Source organism: Lagenorhynchus albirostris, chromosome 5 (assembly GCF_949774975.1).
Source record: "Lagenorhynchus albirostris chromosome 5, mLagAlb1.1, whole genome shotgun sequence".
NCBI lineage: Eukaryota > Metazoa > Chordata > Mammalia > Artiodactyla > Delphinidae > Lagenorhynchus > Lagenorhynchus albirostris.
This window is the reverse complement of record NC_083099.1, coordinates 15178375-15192311: the sequence shown is the minus strand read 5'-3', so window position 1 is coordinate 15192311 and position 13937 is coordinate 15178375. Positions and strand designations below refer to the sequence as shown.

At 35.5% G+C, this 13937-nt stretch overlaps 1 protein-coding gene across 14 annotated transcripts in view; it reads left to right on the top strand.

The window, feature by feature from the left end:
- The window catches only part of MBNL1 (muscleblind like splicing regulator 1), a 176422-nt gene that overhangs the window by 146794 nt on the left and 15691 nt on the right, over positions 1-13937 (top strand). For 10 of the 14 annotated variants that reach the window (XR_009540626.1, XM_060149602.1, XM_060149606.1 and 7 more), the window contains 3 exons: positions 9641-9898; positions 11067-11120; positions 11994-12147. Coding sequence is in view for 13 of the 14 variants with exons in the window: in XM_060149602.1 (XP_060005585.1) it covers positions 9641-9898; positions 11067-11120; positions 11994-12147 (466 nt within the window). In the remaining variant the exon portion in view is untranslated. The remainder of the gene's footprint in view (positions 1-9640; positions 9899-11066; positions 11121-11993; positions 12148-13937) is intronic. The other 4 variants (XM_060149598.1, XM_060149597.1, XM_060149605.1 and 1 more) reach the window with 1 other exon arrangement.

Below are 13937 nucleotides of genomic sequence, written 5' to 3'. Positions count from 1 at the left end.
TCACAGCGTTACCCCTTCATATGCAACACATTTAATCCCCAAAACAATCTTATGAGGAAGATACTATCATTAACTCCATTTAACAGGGTGATAAATTTATGGAGAGAGATGTAACGTAACTTATTCAGGGTCACGTGGGTAGGATGTTCTGGTGGGGAATGAACTCAGAACTACATTTTTAAACACTAGTATATTACTCTCCCTTCCCATACAGGTGATAGTACAAAGAGGAGGCAGTAAATTTTGGCTTGTGTGTTCCCTTTAGAGTTTTCATTCGTTTGTTTATTTTAGGCTTGTTTTTTACCTTTCATTGAACGTTTTGGGAAAAGCTACTAATTACGAGAGTTCCACAAGGAGAACTCAGGAAGGATATTGAGACTTAATTGCACGCCCTCTATGCACCAAGGACTCTGCTGTGTGCTAGAGATAACACCTTGACTTGTGGGTGGTTCGTCATTGCACAATTGTTCTTGCTCATTGATTAACTAATGCTGTTTGCAGATAAACTGGGAGGAAATTTAAGAAATGTTAAATATTTAAAAATTATTAGATGTGCTCAACGTATGAATCATCCCTCCTCCCCCCCCCCCACCCACCGACCTTTCTGAAGCAAACCCTGGGTTCATAATGTGTAATTGTTGATTGTTTAATGGGAACCAAATAGGCAGTCTGAGATAACTTGATGGAATTAATTATTAATAGATAATATTCCTAAAGCTGAGAACGTCTCTATTTAAATCTCTGTCAAAGAATCTCTTTAAAAGGCTGATTGTGTGGTCAGAACTCTTTTAAACTAATCCTCCCACAATTTTAGGTAGTCTGTAATTGGTTATATTTTGTATGGTGTTTAGTTAAAATGAAGACTTCTGTCTTTTTGTTTTGTTTTGTTTTTCTTTTGCAAGAAGCTACTTTGAGTATTTTGTCTGTCTTCCTTTCCCATAGTCACAACAAATGGCTACTGTTGCAATGACTGTCATTTCCTTTTAACCTGAATTCCACTTATCTAAATGCCTGATGGTAGGGCAGCTTCCTTATTCTCCTGCACAGGATCTGACTCAATGTCACAGTTACAACCTGTTAGGATGTTGCAATGTGAAGCTAAGGGGCACCTTTCTCCTAGCACTTGTGATTTTAGACACTCCTATCTTCAGGGTATTTCCTCTCATGCTAATTGCACTACATCTTGGAGTCTAAAAGACATGGCAGTAAGTGCACACACTTAATTTACACATTTAGTTATTTGGGGTTTAAATCTATACTCTATTTTTAACTCATGGAACTCCCAAGTACATTTTAGAATTTTGAGTTCCTTTTGAGGTGAACAGATTTTGAATCAGTTAAAATATTGGCCAATTCTTCTTGCCACTTCTTTCTCTCTTTGGCTACAAAATAGACAATGAAGAAGTTAAAAACATGGTAGATTATCAGCCTTCTGGTTCTGTTTAGAGGAACTAACACATATTTATATTTATAGCACCCAGTGTGATACTACAAAAAATGTTAAATTGAAAAACAGGAATCGAATCCAAGGATTAGTGCTGGTGATTTTGCTAGTTAGGTGAGTAAGCATAGGTCAAGTTTTTGATATTTTCCGAGCTTCATATTCCACACATATTAAATTAGGGGAATATACCAGACAATCTCTAAGATCACCTCCAGTTAGGACATTCTAGGTGAAATTTAGGTCATTTTCCTGTGTTTAATGCCAGCCACAAACTACTGTAAAGGTATTTAACACATAAATAACACGCACACACCCCTAAGCTTTCTATCACTATTCATATAGTCCATTCTTTGTTGGATATCTTTTAAAAGACCTTGTAGCTGCATACTTTCTGTGCTGTAAAATTCAGTCTTCATGGTTTTCTCTAAAGAGGAGCAAGTCTCCCGAATATCAGTCACTGAAATGAGGCTTTCAAAATTCCATTTTGTGACCTTGGGATGCCCTTGTGTAATTTTCAAGTAGCGGTCATTTTCAATGATTATTTTAAGAAATTGTTAAAAATCTGTAGGTACTGGAAAGGACTGAGGTTTTTAGTCATATCTTTGCTTCATTACAAAGAGTTGGTAATTAAGGAAATCACTGTTTGACTTATTTTCACGACACACAATAATTTTTTTATGGTGCAAGAAGGATCCATGAATGCATTTATACTCTCGTTTATTCAACAATATCCAATGAAGAACTGTTGAACATCTTACACGTAAAAACTGTTGGAAGGCATATCTTGAAGCCTTATAAGGTTATCAGCTGTGTTATTAACAACAAGCAAAGGTCCACCAGAATAGTGCCAAGCTCATAAATGATGCCCAGTAACTTAGCCAGTGAAGGAATAAATGCGTCAGTCAGCCAGTTAATCAATTAATTAATCACAGAACGATACATGCCCTTATTCAGAGCTTAGGGTAATGTAACAGAAGAGATAAAATATGACACATTTTAAACATGTGTTAGCATTCTTCTTGAGAACATGTTTACATTTTGAACATTCCAGCTACAAAATGTGGCATCTAGTTCATGCCCCTAGTCCTAGAGCAATGGTTTTCAAGCTTTAATGTGATTAGAATCACTTGGGACGGTTGTGAAAAACGCAGGGCCTGGGAATTCCCTGGCGGTCCAATGGTTAGGACTGGGGCTTTCACTGCCCAGGGCCTGGGTTCTGTCCCTGGTCAGGGAACTAAGATCCCACAAGCCACACAGCACAGCCCAAAAAAAAAAAAAAAAATTAAAAACTAAAAAAAAAAAATTTTAATGCAGGGCCTCATCCCCACAGACTGATTCAGTGGGTCTTTAGCGGGTCTCTGAAATCCTTTGCACAGATCTGCCAGGTGATTCTAAATGCAAATGGTCTATAAAATACCTATTCCAGGGATGCCAGCACCTGTCATTTAAGTCTTAATTTTCATCATTTACCTCATGTACAGTTACTTGTATACAAAAATCTTCCTCCTCCAATGCATTTAGCATTCTACATTTTGTGAAATTGCTGAGAACACAATGTACAGCATTATGAAATATTTTAAGCAATTGGTGATAATTTTTAGGGTAATTTATACTGCATAACAGCATTAACCAAACAAAAGACAAACCAGTGGCCACATATTTCATATGCTGATGGAGACATTAGATTGCCATTTTGTGAACTACATCATTTTTATATCAATAGTCTGTATGACAAAAACATATGACATATTCCAGGGAAGGAGAGCAAACCACTAGGCTTCTGATACTTTTCAGTTAAAGTTTGTTTTAAAATAAAGTATTCATGTGCCGAAAGTTTTATTCTACTGAGGTAATCATGACATGAATTTCTAATTCAGACCACTGGATACTGAATGCTTCCACTACTTACTGACACAGAAGAGTCTAGTGACTTTTTTCATATAGACATAAAAACATATGATACCTACTGCCTACACAAAAAAGAGCATTTAAAGATAAATGTGGATTCAAGTGATAGTGAAAGGCATTCCTACATGACATTATTATAGGCATTGAATGGATTTGTCATGATCTATTGCATATAAAAGATGCAATTCAAAATAAGATTAGAAAAGCAAATGCTTTTAATAATATAAGAAAGGCTTACTGATAGAATTATTTTACTTCCGTATTTTTGTAGAGAGTGTTTGGCTATTGCTTGTATGATATTTTAATTTCTTTAGAAAAGTACCAAGAAATATTGAGTTTTATGCACACAGGTCTATGTAGTCTACATTTTTTTAAATTGTAATAAGGCTTTAGAATGACTCTCTAAAATGTGGTCACACCCCCCATTTAAAACATCTAGTCTCTGTCGATTATTACTGTCTGTGATTAGTTTGAGTTTTGTTTTAGAGATGATAGAGTTGTACACTGTTTAAAATAAGGGAATTGCTAATCCTGGCTCAGCCAACTCATATTTGCTGTTTTTCCACCAATTTCTTCATACAAATTAAAGCTAAAATGCCCCTGTCTTTGCAGTTATTTAGAAGGAGTAATAAAGGTAACTATAGATCTGAACATTTGGCATATTGATGAGCTTGTTTCAGATGTCCTGTCATGCATAGAAATGAGTAAATGAAAATCTGGCAGTGTATTTAATGGGAAGTTTTATTTAGTTGGTCATTCCTGTATATTCAGATTTGATTTTTTTAATTACATAAGGTCAAATGACAAATTCTTAGCTATATCATCTATAGAAATATGCTTGTCTTCACTGGCCTGGTGGTAATGATAGGTTCCACCTTTTAGATTTCAAAGAAAACTCCCAGTTGATCTTAACAGAAATTCTCTGAGGTAGCTAAAGTAGATGTCTTTTTCTTCAGTTTTTAAAAAATGAGGTTCAGGTAGACCAAATCTGTACAATTATCAAATAACAGACTGAAACTAGATATCGCATCATCAGATATTTATCTTGGGAATGTAATTTTACAAACAATTAACTAAGATCATTTCCCCTAATCACCAGAATTTTAAGATGTGGATATTTGAATTCTTTTTGAATTGAAAACACAGGTAATTTCTTTGTATTAGATTGTATATTCATGACCTGTAATGCTTCGGGTTCTTTGATAAAATTGATTATCCAGTATTTCTTTTTTAAAGTGTTGTGTTAGCTCAAACTTAATAAAGTCCATGTTGCTTACTGTTGAACAACGGGTATGTATGTGTCTTTGAATAAGCTCCTTAATATTGGTCATTAGGTTTAAATTGACTTCCCAGAGTATTAAAGTACCCTGAGATGGGCTTCCCTGGTGGCGCAGTGGTTGAGAGTCCGCCTGCCGATGCAGGGGACACAGGTTCGTGCCCCGGTCAGGGAAGATCCCACATGCCGCGGAGCGGCTGGGCCCGTGAGCCATGGCCGCTGAGCCTGCGCGTCCGGAGCCTGTGCTCCGCAACGGGAGAGGCCACAACAGTGAGAGGCCCGTGTACGGCAAAAAAAAAAAAAAAAAGTACCCTGAGAGTCCCTCTTCCCTGTTATAGTTAGCCCTCTCTTCCTGCTTTGAATGTTAGTCTTTAAAGATGACTAACTATGTTAAGCACAAAACATAGAATGTCTCTTAAAGAACATGCAAATGGCTGTTTAGTTTTGAATAAGTTCATCCATTGACCTTAATTTCCTTAGACTCTCAAGCCTTAACTTGCAGAGTAATGATGAATTTAATACTACTTATACAACCTATTATTATTTTGACCATTTTGAAATATGTTTGTCATGTTTATAGAAATTGAGATCGAATAACAACTGTTTAATCAGATTTGTATAGTGTGTTTTAAGCTATCTGTATATTGTCTTATTCAGTATTCATGATTCCAGAGCTAGTAAATATAAACACTAGATAGAAGCGAAAATTTCTGATTTCAAACTCTATTCTCTTTCCACCCTACTACTGCTATTTAATTAACAAAAGAAGGTTTATGAAGAATTAATTTAGATTTCCTTGGGAAGTTTTTCTGATTGCTTTTTCTTTTGATTATTTAAAGTTTATATGCCAAAGGTGTTTTTCTGGAAATGGAATTTTCAGTGAATATTTTTATTGAAATGACGGTTTTTACTGTAAAAGCAACCTCTTATCCATTTTGTATGAAAGTTTACAAAACTTACCTGATTTCCAAAGCAAATCCTGCCTTAATACTTTTTTTTTTTAATCGAGTATAGTTGATTTACAGTGTTGTGTTAGTTTCAGGTGTACAGCAAAGTGACTCAGTTATATGTATACATATATCCACTCATTTTTAGATTCTTTTCCCATATAGGCCATTACAGAGTATTGAGTAGAGTTCCCTGTGCTATACAGTAGGTCCTTATTAATTATCTATTTTATATATAGTAGTGTGTATAGGTCAACTGCCTTAATACTTATAGTACATATAAGTACTTATACTTACAAACATTCTTTTTGATTGAAGCACATTATGTGTTTAGCTAATATCAATAGATGGAATTATTTTCATCTAGGTTTGAAAACCACTTACCAAACTGTAAAAAGTACTTATATATGTTGACCCACTAATGCCATTTCTGCACATTTATCCTTAGAGAATGGTTTTTTTAAAGAGTGTGGTCATGAATATACTCTTTGCAACATTATTTGTAATATGGGAATATTGGAAATAATCTAGATGTTCTCTGAAAGAGTTACCTATATTATACACATCTGTTTTATGGAATTTGATGCAGCCAGCAAAAATGATGACTCTGGACACTATTAAGTAAAACAAACAAACAAAAAGCTTATGCTACATTGTTGAGCAAAAACAGATCACCAAGTAATAGCCATACTATAGTTACAACTATTTGAAAAATATGTTCGTGCAGAAGATTGGATGAGAATAGAAAAAAGAGCCATAATGTTGTTAGGATTTTCAAATCCTAATTTTATCTTCTTTGTTCCAAATTCTCTGTGTGGTAAATTGTGCGATTTCTTATCCTGATTTGAATTATAAGGTTAGATTTGTTGAAATTTTGTCTGTCAACTATAATTTGGTAACACAATACTACATACAACTAAGAGATTTCTTTTGGGGAAGCAACACAGTCTAAAGTTTGCTTGAGTTTATCAGGCCAAACCCATATTCAGCAGTCAAGGGATAGATCCCATTTTATTGATGGTCATTAGTAGAGAAAAATCTGTTTGAAAAGCTTTGGGAAGTTTGTTCTGTTCAGATAGGTACCCAGCAATCCATATATACAAGCAAAGCTTGGCAAACTTCTCTAGCCCCTCTAGCCTTGTAGCTCTCACCAGTACAAGTTTTCACAAGAGATTTTCAGTTTCTTCTCTATCTTTTTCAAAGGCAAGAATAATAGGAGAACAGCTATTTCAGTATATTTCTTCTGTTCCATTTCTCTTGTCAGGAGGAACCTTAAGTTGGAAAAAAAAATAAAACAGTCAAAAATGTATATCATGCAGAAACAGTTACCTAAGTTCTTGGAACATCAGAAAAGGCTGGATTTAGGAACAAAATTCTGAGCTAACTGCTAGTTATCAGCTCTGCTTAAATGTTTTTTAGAATTCTCCCCCAATGCATCCTGCAAGGCAGTAAAGAGTACAAAACTGTAATAAACCAATTATTAACCTATACAAACCACACTGACACATGCATAAAGCAAACGGAGAGGGACGAGAAGGGGTCTTAGAGTGATCATCTTTATGCAACCTGATTTTAAGCTCACATCCCTGAAAATAAAAAGAACGTTGAGATGGACAGAGAAATAAAAAAGTCAAGATCAGCCTGGCACTCAGCACTGGCATAATTGTTTTTGAAAAATTGCAAATCTTTGATTTTGATAGTGATTCAAGATCCTACAGATAGACTGCCTTCAGATCTTCTTTCTTGTCAGTGTGGCAAAGAGCGAGAGAAATTGGAAAACAGAGTGTTGGTTCAGCTGCTGCCAGTTTCTTTGCGAGCATATTCGAGAAAGCAGGAATTACTGAAGAGCTAACAGCAGTAGTGTCCGAACACAGATGGTTTCCTATTGGATGAGGCTGCATTGACACAGATTTGTTTGAACAGAAAAGTAACTTTTTTGTTTATGCTGTGGTATAAGTTTAGCATAATTTTGCATACATACGTGAAGAGTTTTTATCCTCATTTAAGTGTTCCTCTCTTCCTATTTTGATGAGCCTAATTTAGTAAGTGGGGATTTGTGGTGTAGAAAGCCACACAGCTGACTCCAGTCCTCAGTGAGAGTGGAGGACAATAGTTGTGGATAACAGCTTTACCACTTTTGCTTTTCAAATTATAAACTCCTGGATATCCTTGTTTTCTTTTGTTCAAGAAGATAAATGCAATGATAAAAAAAAAAAGGATCTTCTGTAACTTCCTAAGTCATCTTTGTGTTCCTAATATCTCTCAGAGTGTCTGGCACAGAGTAGTTATTTAATAATTTTTAAAAATTACATAAATTGAGGTGATGAATAGAGTTGGCTCATTGCTATGTGGACTGCAATGCTTTAGCTAGCTTGAGGTTTCCAAATGGTGCAAGATGTCGTTTATAATGCTATTTCTAAGATATACCACGATACAAATTATAGAGACCTTTTTAAAAGGAAGCACTTTCCTCAATAATGGGATATGGATGTAAAAGGGGGAAATGCCTAGAATTAAATGTGATCATTTCATGTATTTAAATCCAAGAAAATCTTTGTTTTTTTAAATCACAATGGGGTTGCCCCCCTTTTTTCCCCTTGATGAATTCCAAAATTGAGTGTTCAGGGTCTGCATTCGCTCAGTTTGTAAAAAGATTTGTGAAAAACAAAACGGAAACATCCTTGAAGCATGAAGTAAGAGCATAAAAATATAAGGACATTCTGTGTTTAGATGGCCCTCTTGTGGTAAAAAGGTCAAACTATTCTGACTGAAGACAGCGCTGGCAACCTCTTGATTAGAGCAAGCACCATGACAAACTTTAATAGTAAGAGTCAAAATCGAGCAGATGAATGAAAAATAACCCATTTTCACCTTTCCCCAGGGACCCCATCCAAAATTAATAGATATAAAACAAACAGTAGGGCTTCCCTGGTGGCGCAGTGGTTGAGAGTCCGCCTGCCGATGCAGAGGACGCGGGTTCGTGCCCCGGTCCTGGAAGATCCCACATGCCGCGGAGCGGCTGGGCCCGTGAGCCATGGCCGCTGAGCCTGAGCGTCCGGAGCCTGTGCTCCGCAACGGGAGAGGCCACAGCAGTGAGAGGCCCGTGTACCGCAAAAAAATAAAAATAAAGAAACAGTAACAAAAGCTAATCTTTTTCCATCTGCTTTTTATACCTACCAGGTAAATCTCTAATGATCAAAAACTTAGCTCTTCGAAACATTTTATGAAAAAGCTATCATTTTACTTTTTACACTTTCTTAAATAATTTCTGATTAGCATAAAAGTTGCAAAAATAGAACCAAGAGTTCCTGCCTATCCTTCACCCTGCTTACCTAAATAGACAGCTTACATAGCCATGTTACCACTCACAAAACCAGAAAATTAGCCTTGATAAGCTGCTATTAGCCAATCTACAGACCTCAATCAGATTTCACCAGTTGTCCTACCAACCTCCTTTCTCTGACTCCAGGATCATTCAGTCTGTGACAGTGTCTCAATCTTTCTTTGTCTTTCATGACCTTGACACTTTGGAAGAGTACTGATCAGTCATTTTGTAAAACATCCTACCATTTTAGTTTGTCTGATGTTTCCTCATGATTAAATAAATTCAGGTTATGCGTTCTCAGCAGTAATACAACAAATGTAATGTTGTATCCTTTTTTCAGTGCATCATATCAGTAGGTACATGATGTCATTATGTCTTTATTACTGGTGATATTAACTTTGTTTGATTAAAGCGGTGTCTCCAGGGTTCTTCACTATATAAAGTTACTGTTTTCCCCCTTGGTAATGAATAAATATATCAACATAATTTAAATTAGATATTTTACCATAATTAGTATCATAAATGTGTTTTCTTTCTCATGGACATTTTACTGAAATGGGATTATAATTTGTATACCGAACTAAGAATGTTTTCAAGTTATTTTGTGCTTCCTCTGCAAATTATCTTTTCCCCTTTCATTTGTTGGCTTCTATCACCAGTCTTGCACTTTAAGTTAAAATCTTCGGAAAGTTTCTACTTGTCCATGTGGACTGACCCCTGTGCACTTAATGACCCCACAGGTATGTCGAGAGTACCAGCGTGGCAATTGCAACAGAGGAGAAAACGATTGTCGGTTTGCCCATCCTGCTGACAGCACAATGATTGACACCAATGACAACACAGTCACCGTGTGTATGGATTACATCAAAGGGAGATGCTCTAGGGAAAAGTGCAAATACTTTCATCCTCCCGCACATCTGCAAGCCAAGATCAAGGCTGCCCAATACCAGGTCAACCAGGCTGCTGCAGCACAGGCTGCAGCCACCGCAGCTGCCATGGTGAGTTAGAGACCTCAGATCAATCCTCGTTAACCGTCAAAAAAGCAAAGTGAACAACTATATCTGACGACAAGCTATTCATTTATTAACCTTTTTAAAAAAAATTTTTGCTTAAGATATGTTTGTTCAGGTATCCCAGACAATACCTAATGAAGTTACCATTCAGAGAAGTGAGAGTAACTCCTCAAATGGTTCAGATTGCTCCTTCCCTCGGCCTAGCTCTTAATACTGTGTCTTATTCTGGATATAGGGTTTCTGAAATTTCTGCTTCGTACAGAACACCTGTCTCCTTTTCGGTTTAACGATACTGCCGTTTCGGTCCTCTTATTTCTGTGTGCCACCTAATCAGCCATTGTTTTCCTTCGGTGTGTTCTTTCGCACATCAAGGCTCTTCTCTACATTATCTTGCTTTTAACCATAAGAGAATCTGGAACTATTTAGGAGAATTGCTTCAACAAAATTGTTTTTAGGATTAGCTACAAGATTTTGAACAGTTTGCTATCTAGATAATCTTAAGCAATATTGTGGCATAAACAGAACTGTAAAACTAGAGAAGCTTGCCTATGCCATTATGTAGAAAGGCGAAAGCAGTACTCAAGGAGGAGTTAGAAATTGGATCATTTAGAACAGATACCTATACACTTAAGGTAAATTTTAATGTGATCTAATAGCTGATTTTAATGAGTCCATTTTTGTTCTTTGCTTAGCTGTTGTAATGTTGTCCTTTTTTTTTTACATAAATATATGACGTAATCTTTAAAATATTCATAAAAAACACTGTGGTATTTCATAGCACAGTAAAATAATCACGAGAGAGGTCTTTTCTGTGTTTGTTTATGGATACTTGAGCAAAAATACAGAAGGCAGACTCTCTCCTCCTCTCTTCCTTTCACTCTTTTTTTTTTTTCTGTTAGAGTATCTTGTTTGTAATTAACTACAAAGAGGAGTTATCCTCCCAATAACAACTCAGTAGTGCCTTTATTGTGCATGCTTAGTCTTGTTATTCGTTGTATATGGCATTCCGATGATTTGTTTTTTTATTTGTTTTTTCTCACCTACCCAAAAATGCACTGCTGCCCCCATGATGCACCTCTGCTTGCTGTTTATGTTAATGCGCTTGAACCCCACTGGCCCATTGCCATCATGTGCTCGCTGCCTGCTAATTAAGACTCAGTCGGCTGTCAAATCACTGAAGCGACCCCTCGAGGCAACCTTTGACCTGGTACTATGACCTTTCACCTTTTAGCTTGGCATGTAGCTTTATTGTAGATACAAGTTTTTTTTTTTTAATCTATTTAAAAATATATATTCCTTTTTCTGTTATAAAGTTGTAAAGTACAATGAAAAACTGAGTGTGGTTTCCTGACAAAATTAGCGGAAAGACCGTAATACAAGTCCCTGGACGGATATCATACAATGAAAGATTCCGAAAGCCCAGCAGTCCACATTCAGTTTAACTACGTTGTAGAATATTCTAATGGAATACTTGAAGGACATTAAAAATGTATTTTTGGACTGTATATTTATGTACCTGTTTGGTTAGCATGGCTTTAGTGATAGAATTATTGACTTTTTAATATTTCTAGTTCAGTGTTTTAAGAAAAAAAAAAACTTGCATGCTCTGGGACATGTGCATGTTTAGGTAGACATGGGGGAGGGGCAGAGTGGGACTGATATTTATTTTACCTGTTTCGGTCACTCCGTACAATTAACTATTAACATTGCTTATACTTGTCAGTCCTCATGGAGCTCGCAGTGCAGCTTTTCTTCTTTTCCCAAATCAATGGCTTCTCCCAGAAAGCCTGAAGCATTATGGGACTTAAAACACTTTAACACATTATAACATGTGCTCTCATACTAGTGGGTTTTTCCCCCCGCCCCCAAGACAAAAATAATGCTTCCTTTAAAGCTTTTATCTTGCTTTTTTTTTTTCCCTTTAAATTTTTGTTTATTGGATGTTTTTTCCCCTTGGGTAGTTAAGTGCTCTGCTGCTTGCTTGCTCATGCTTCCTAACAATTTTAGCCCTCAACTGATTTTTCTTTTTTCTTTTTCTCTTTTTACTGGTATTTGTTTTTTATACTCATTCACTAAACAGGGAATTCCTCAAGCTGTACTTCCCCCATTACCAAAGAGGCCTGCTCTTGAAAAAACCAACGGTGCCACCGCAGTCTTTAACACTGGTATTTTCCAATACCAACAGGCTCTAGCCAACATGCAGTTACAACAGCATACAGCATTTCTCCCACCAGGTAAGGGGTTTGAGTTTATTAATAAATGAATCTGATGATCCCTGTAGAGTGCTACTGGTAGAGCAGATAAGCCACACCCCCAGTTGTTTTTAGGCATAGAGCAGGTGGAAGGTAAGATGGAAACTTGTCTGAGGTATCTCCTATGGTTTTCCTTAAAAACTAAGAATTTTAGCTTAATGAAAGATGGATTAGACATCATTGATGTTTTATATATTTATTTTTGTTTGTGTAATTTGGAATTGAAATAGAGTTCTTTTCTTTTTTTTTCCTCTTTCCTCTACACCATTATATGTCTGTCAAGCTATTTTATGACCCTTTCCTGCTGTAAGACCCCTTTGCCTTCATGATTCCATAGAGTTCATTTGAATTATATGAAATGACACTTTTCAGTCTTGATTTTTATTTTTCAGCCTTTTTGTTTTCAAGGTGGAGAATAAAAAACTGACTTTGTGTTCCAGAGCTCTTAAAAAGTGCTCTTATCAGTACCAATCAGTATATATCACTTAAAATTGTTGCTCCTGAGCTAATATTGAAGTAGCCCTAAGTGCCCAGTGAAGTTAACATTTATTGTTGAGTTATACATTTGTGGTTTCAGTTGATTACAACTTAGTCAAATAAATATACTCTAGAACTATACACAAAGATATATAATTTAAAAACATAAATAATCAGAAAATTAGTTACCTAGAAATTCATTATTTTTGCTCACTCATCATTTACTTCAGAAAAATACATATTACACTTCTTGTAATCTGGAATTCAACTAACCAGAGACTCTAATCTTATTTTCCTCTTTACCTCTTAATCTTTCTAAAAAATTACCATGTGTTAAGAGATTTATTTAATACAATAATTTTATTAATTAAATTGATAAATTTATGACTAGATGTGTATGTCAGAGATCCAGCCCCATTAGTATATAATACTATGTTAACAGTATTTACAGGGCATTACGTTCAAAATGCCATGAGGGAATGTGATAATTTGTTTTTGAATAATGAGAATAAATTATAGTCACATTAGTTTTTACTGCTAAGCACAACTTTATATACAGCGCATCTTTGAAAACTAGCCATCCCTATGTAGAATATGTAGTAACATTCAATGAACTAGAATATTCCACTAATTGAAATAGCCTGTCCTAGAACCACAGATAAAATGATATTTACTCATGAAATAGTGTCTATCAAGTTGCAGTGTGTCCATTTTAGAACAGAAATTAAATCATGTTGATCTGTAGGGTATTTGTTGCATTCTGAGGGAAAAGTCACATTTGTTTTAAGTTTTATAAGATTAAAAAATTTCTTCTCAACGTATACAGTTTTTCAGAGATTTCCAGAAATGGATCTTTTTGCTTTAGTATAAATTGCCACGCCCCTGGATTTATGCTGTCTCCAACAGATAATCTATCAATTTTTCTATAGTCAGATCAGTAGACAAAGTTTCAGGGGATTCAAACAAAGTTTCAAAGTTTCAAGTAGGTAACTGCCATAATCTCTTTGAAGAAATTAAAAATTATTTTTGTCAGTTTATTTCATTGAATAAAACCTTACTACTAGAAATGACAGTTTCCCTATTTAAAAATCTAAAAATAAAAACAAATCTAACTTCTTCCATAAATTATTTAAAGAAACCTAAAATAATCTGTTTTATCAAATGGGTTTTGCATCAGTTTCTCCAAAAACATTCAAATGACTGAAGATTTTTCTAAATAAGTATAATCATTAATTGCATGATATGCATGACTCTGACTTATGACAATAGTCTCTCCCTGGAATGGTTTTTAGTCT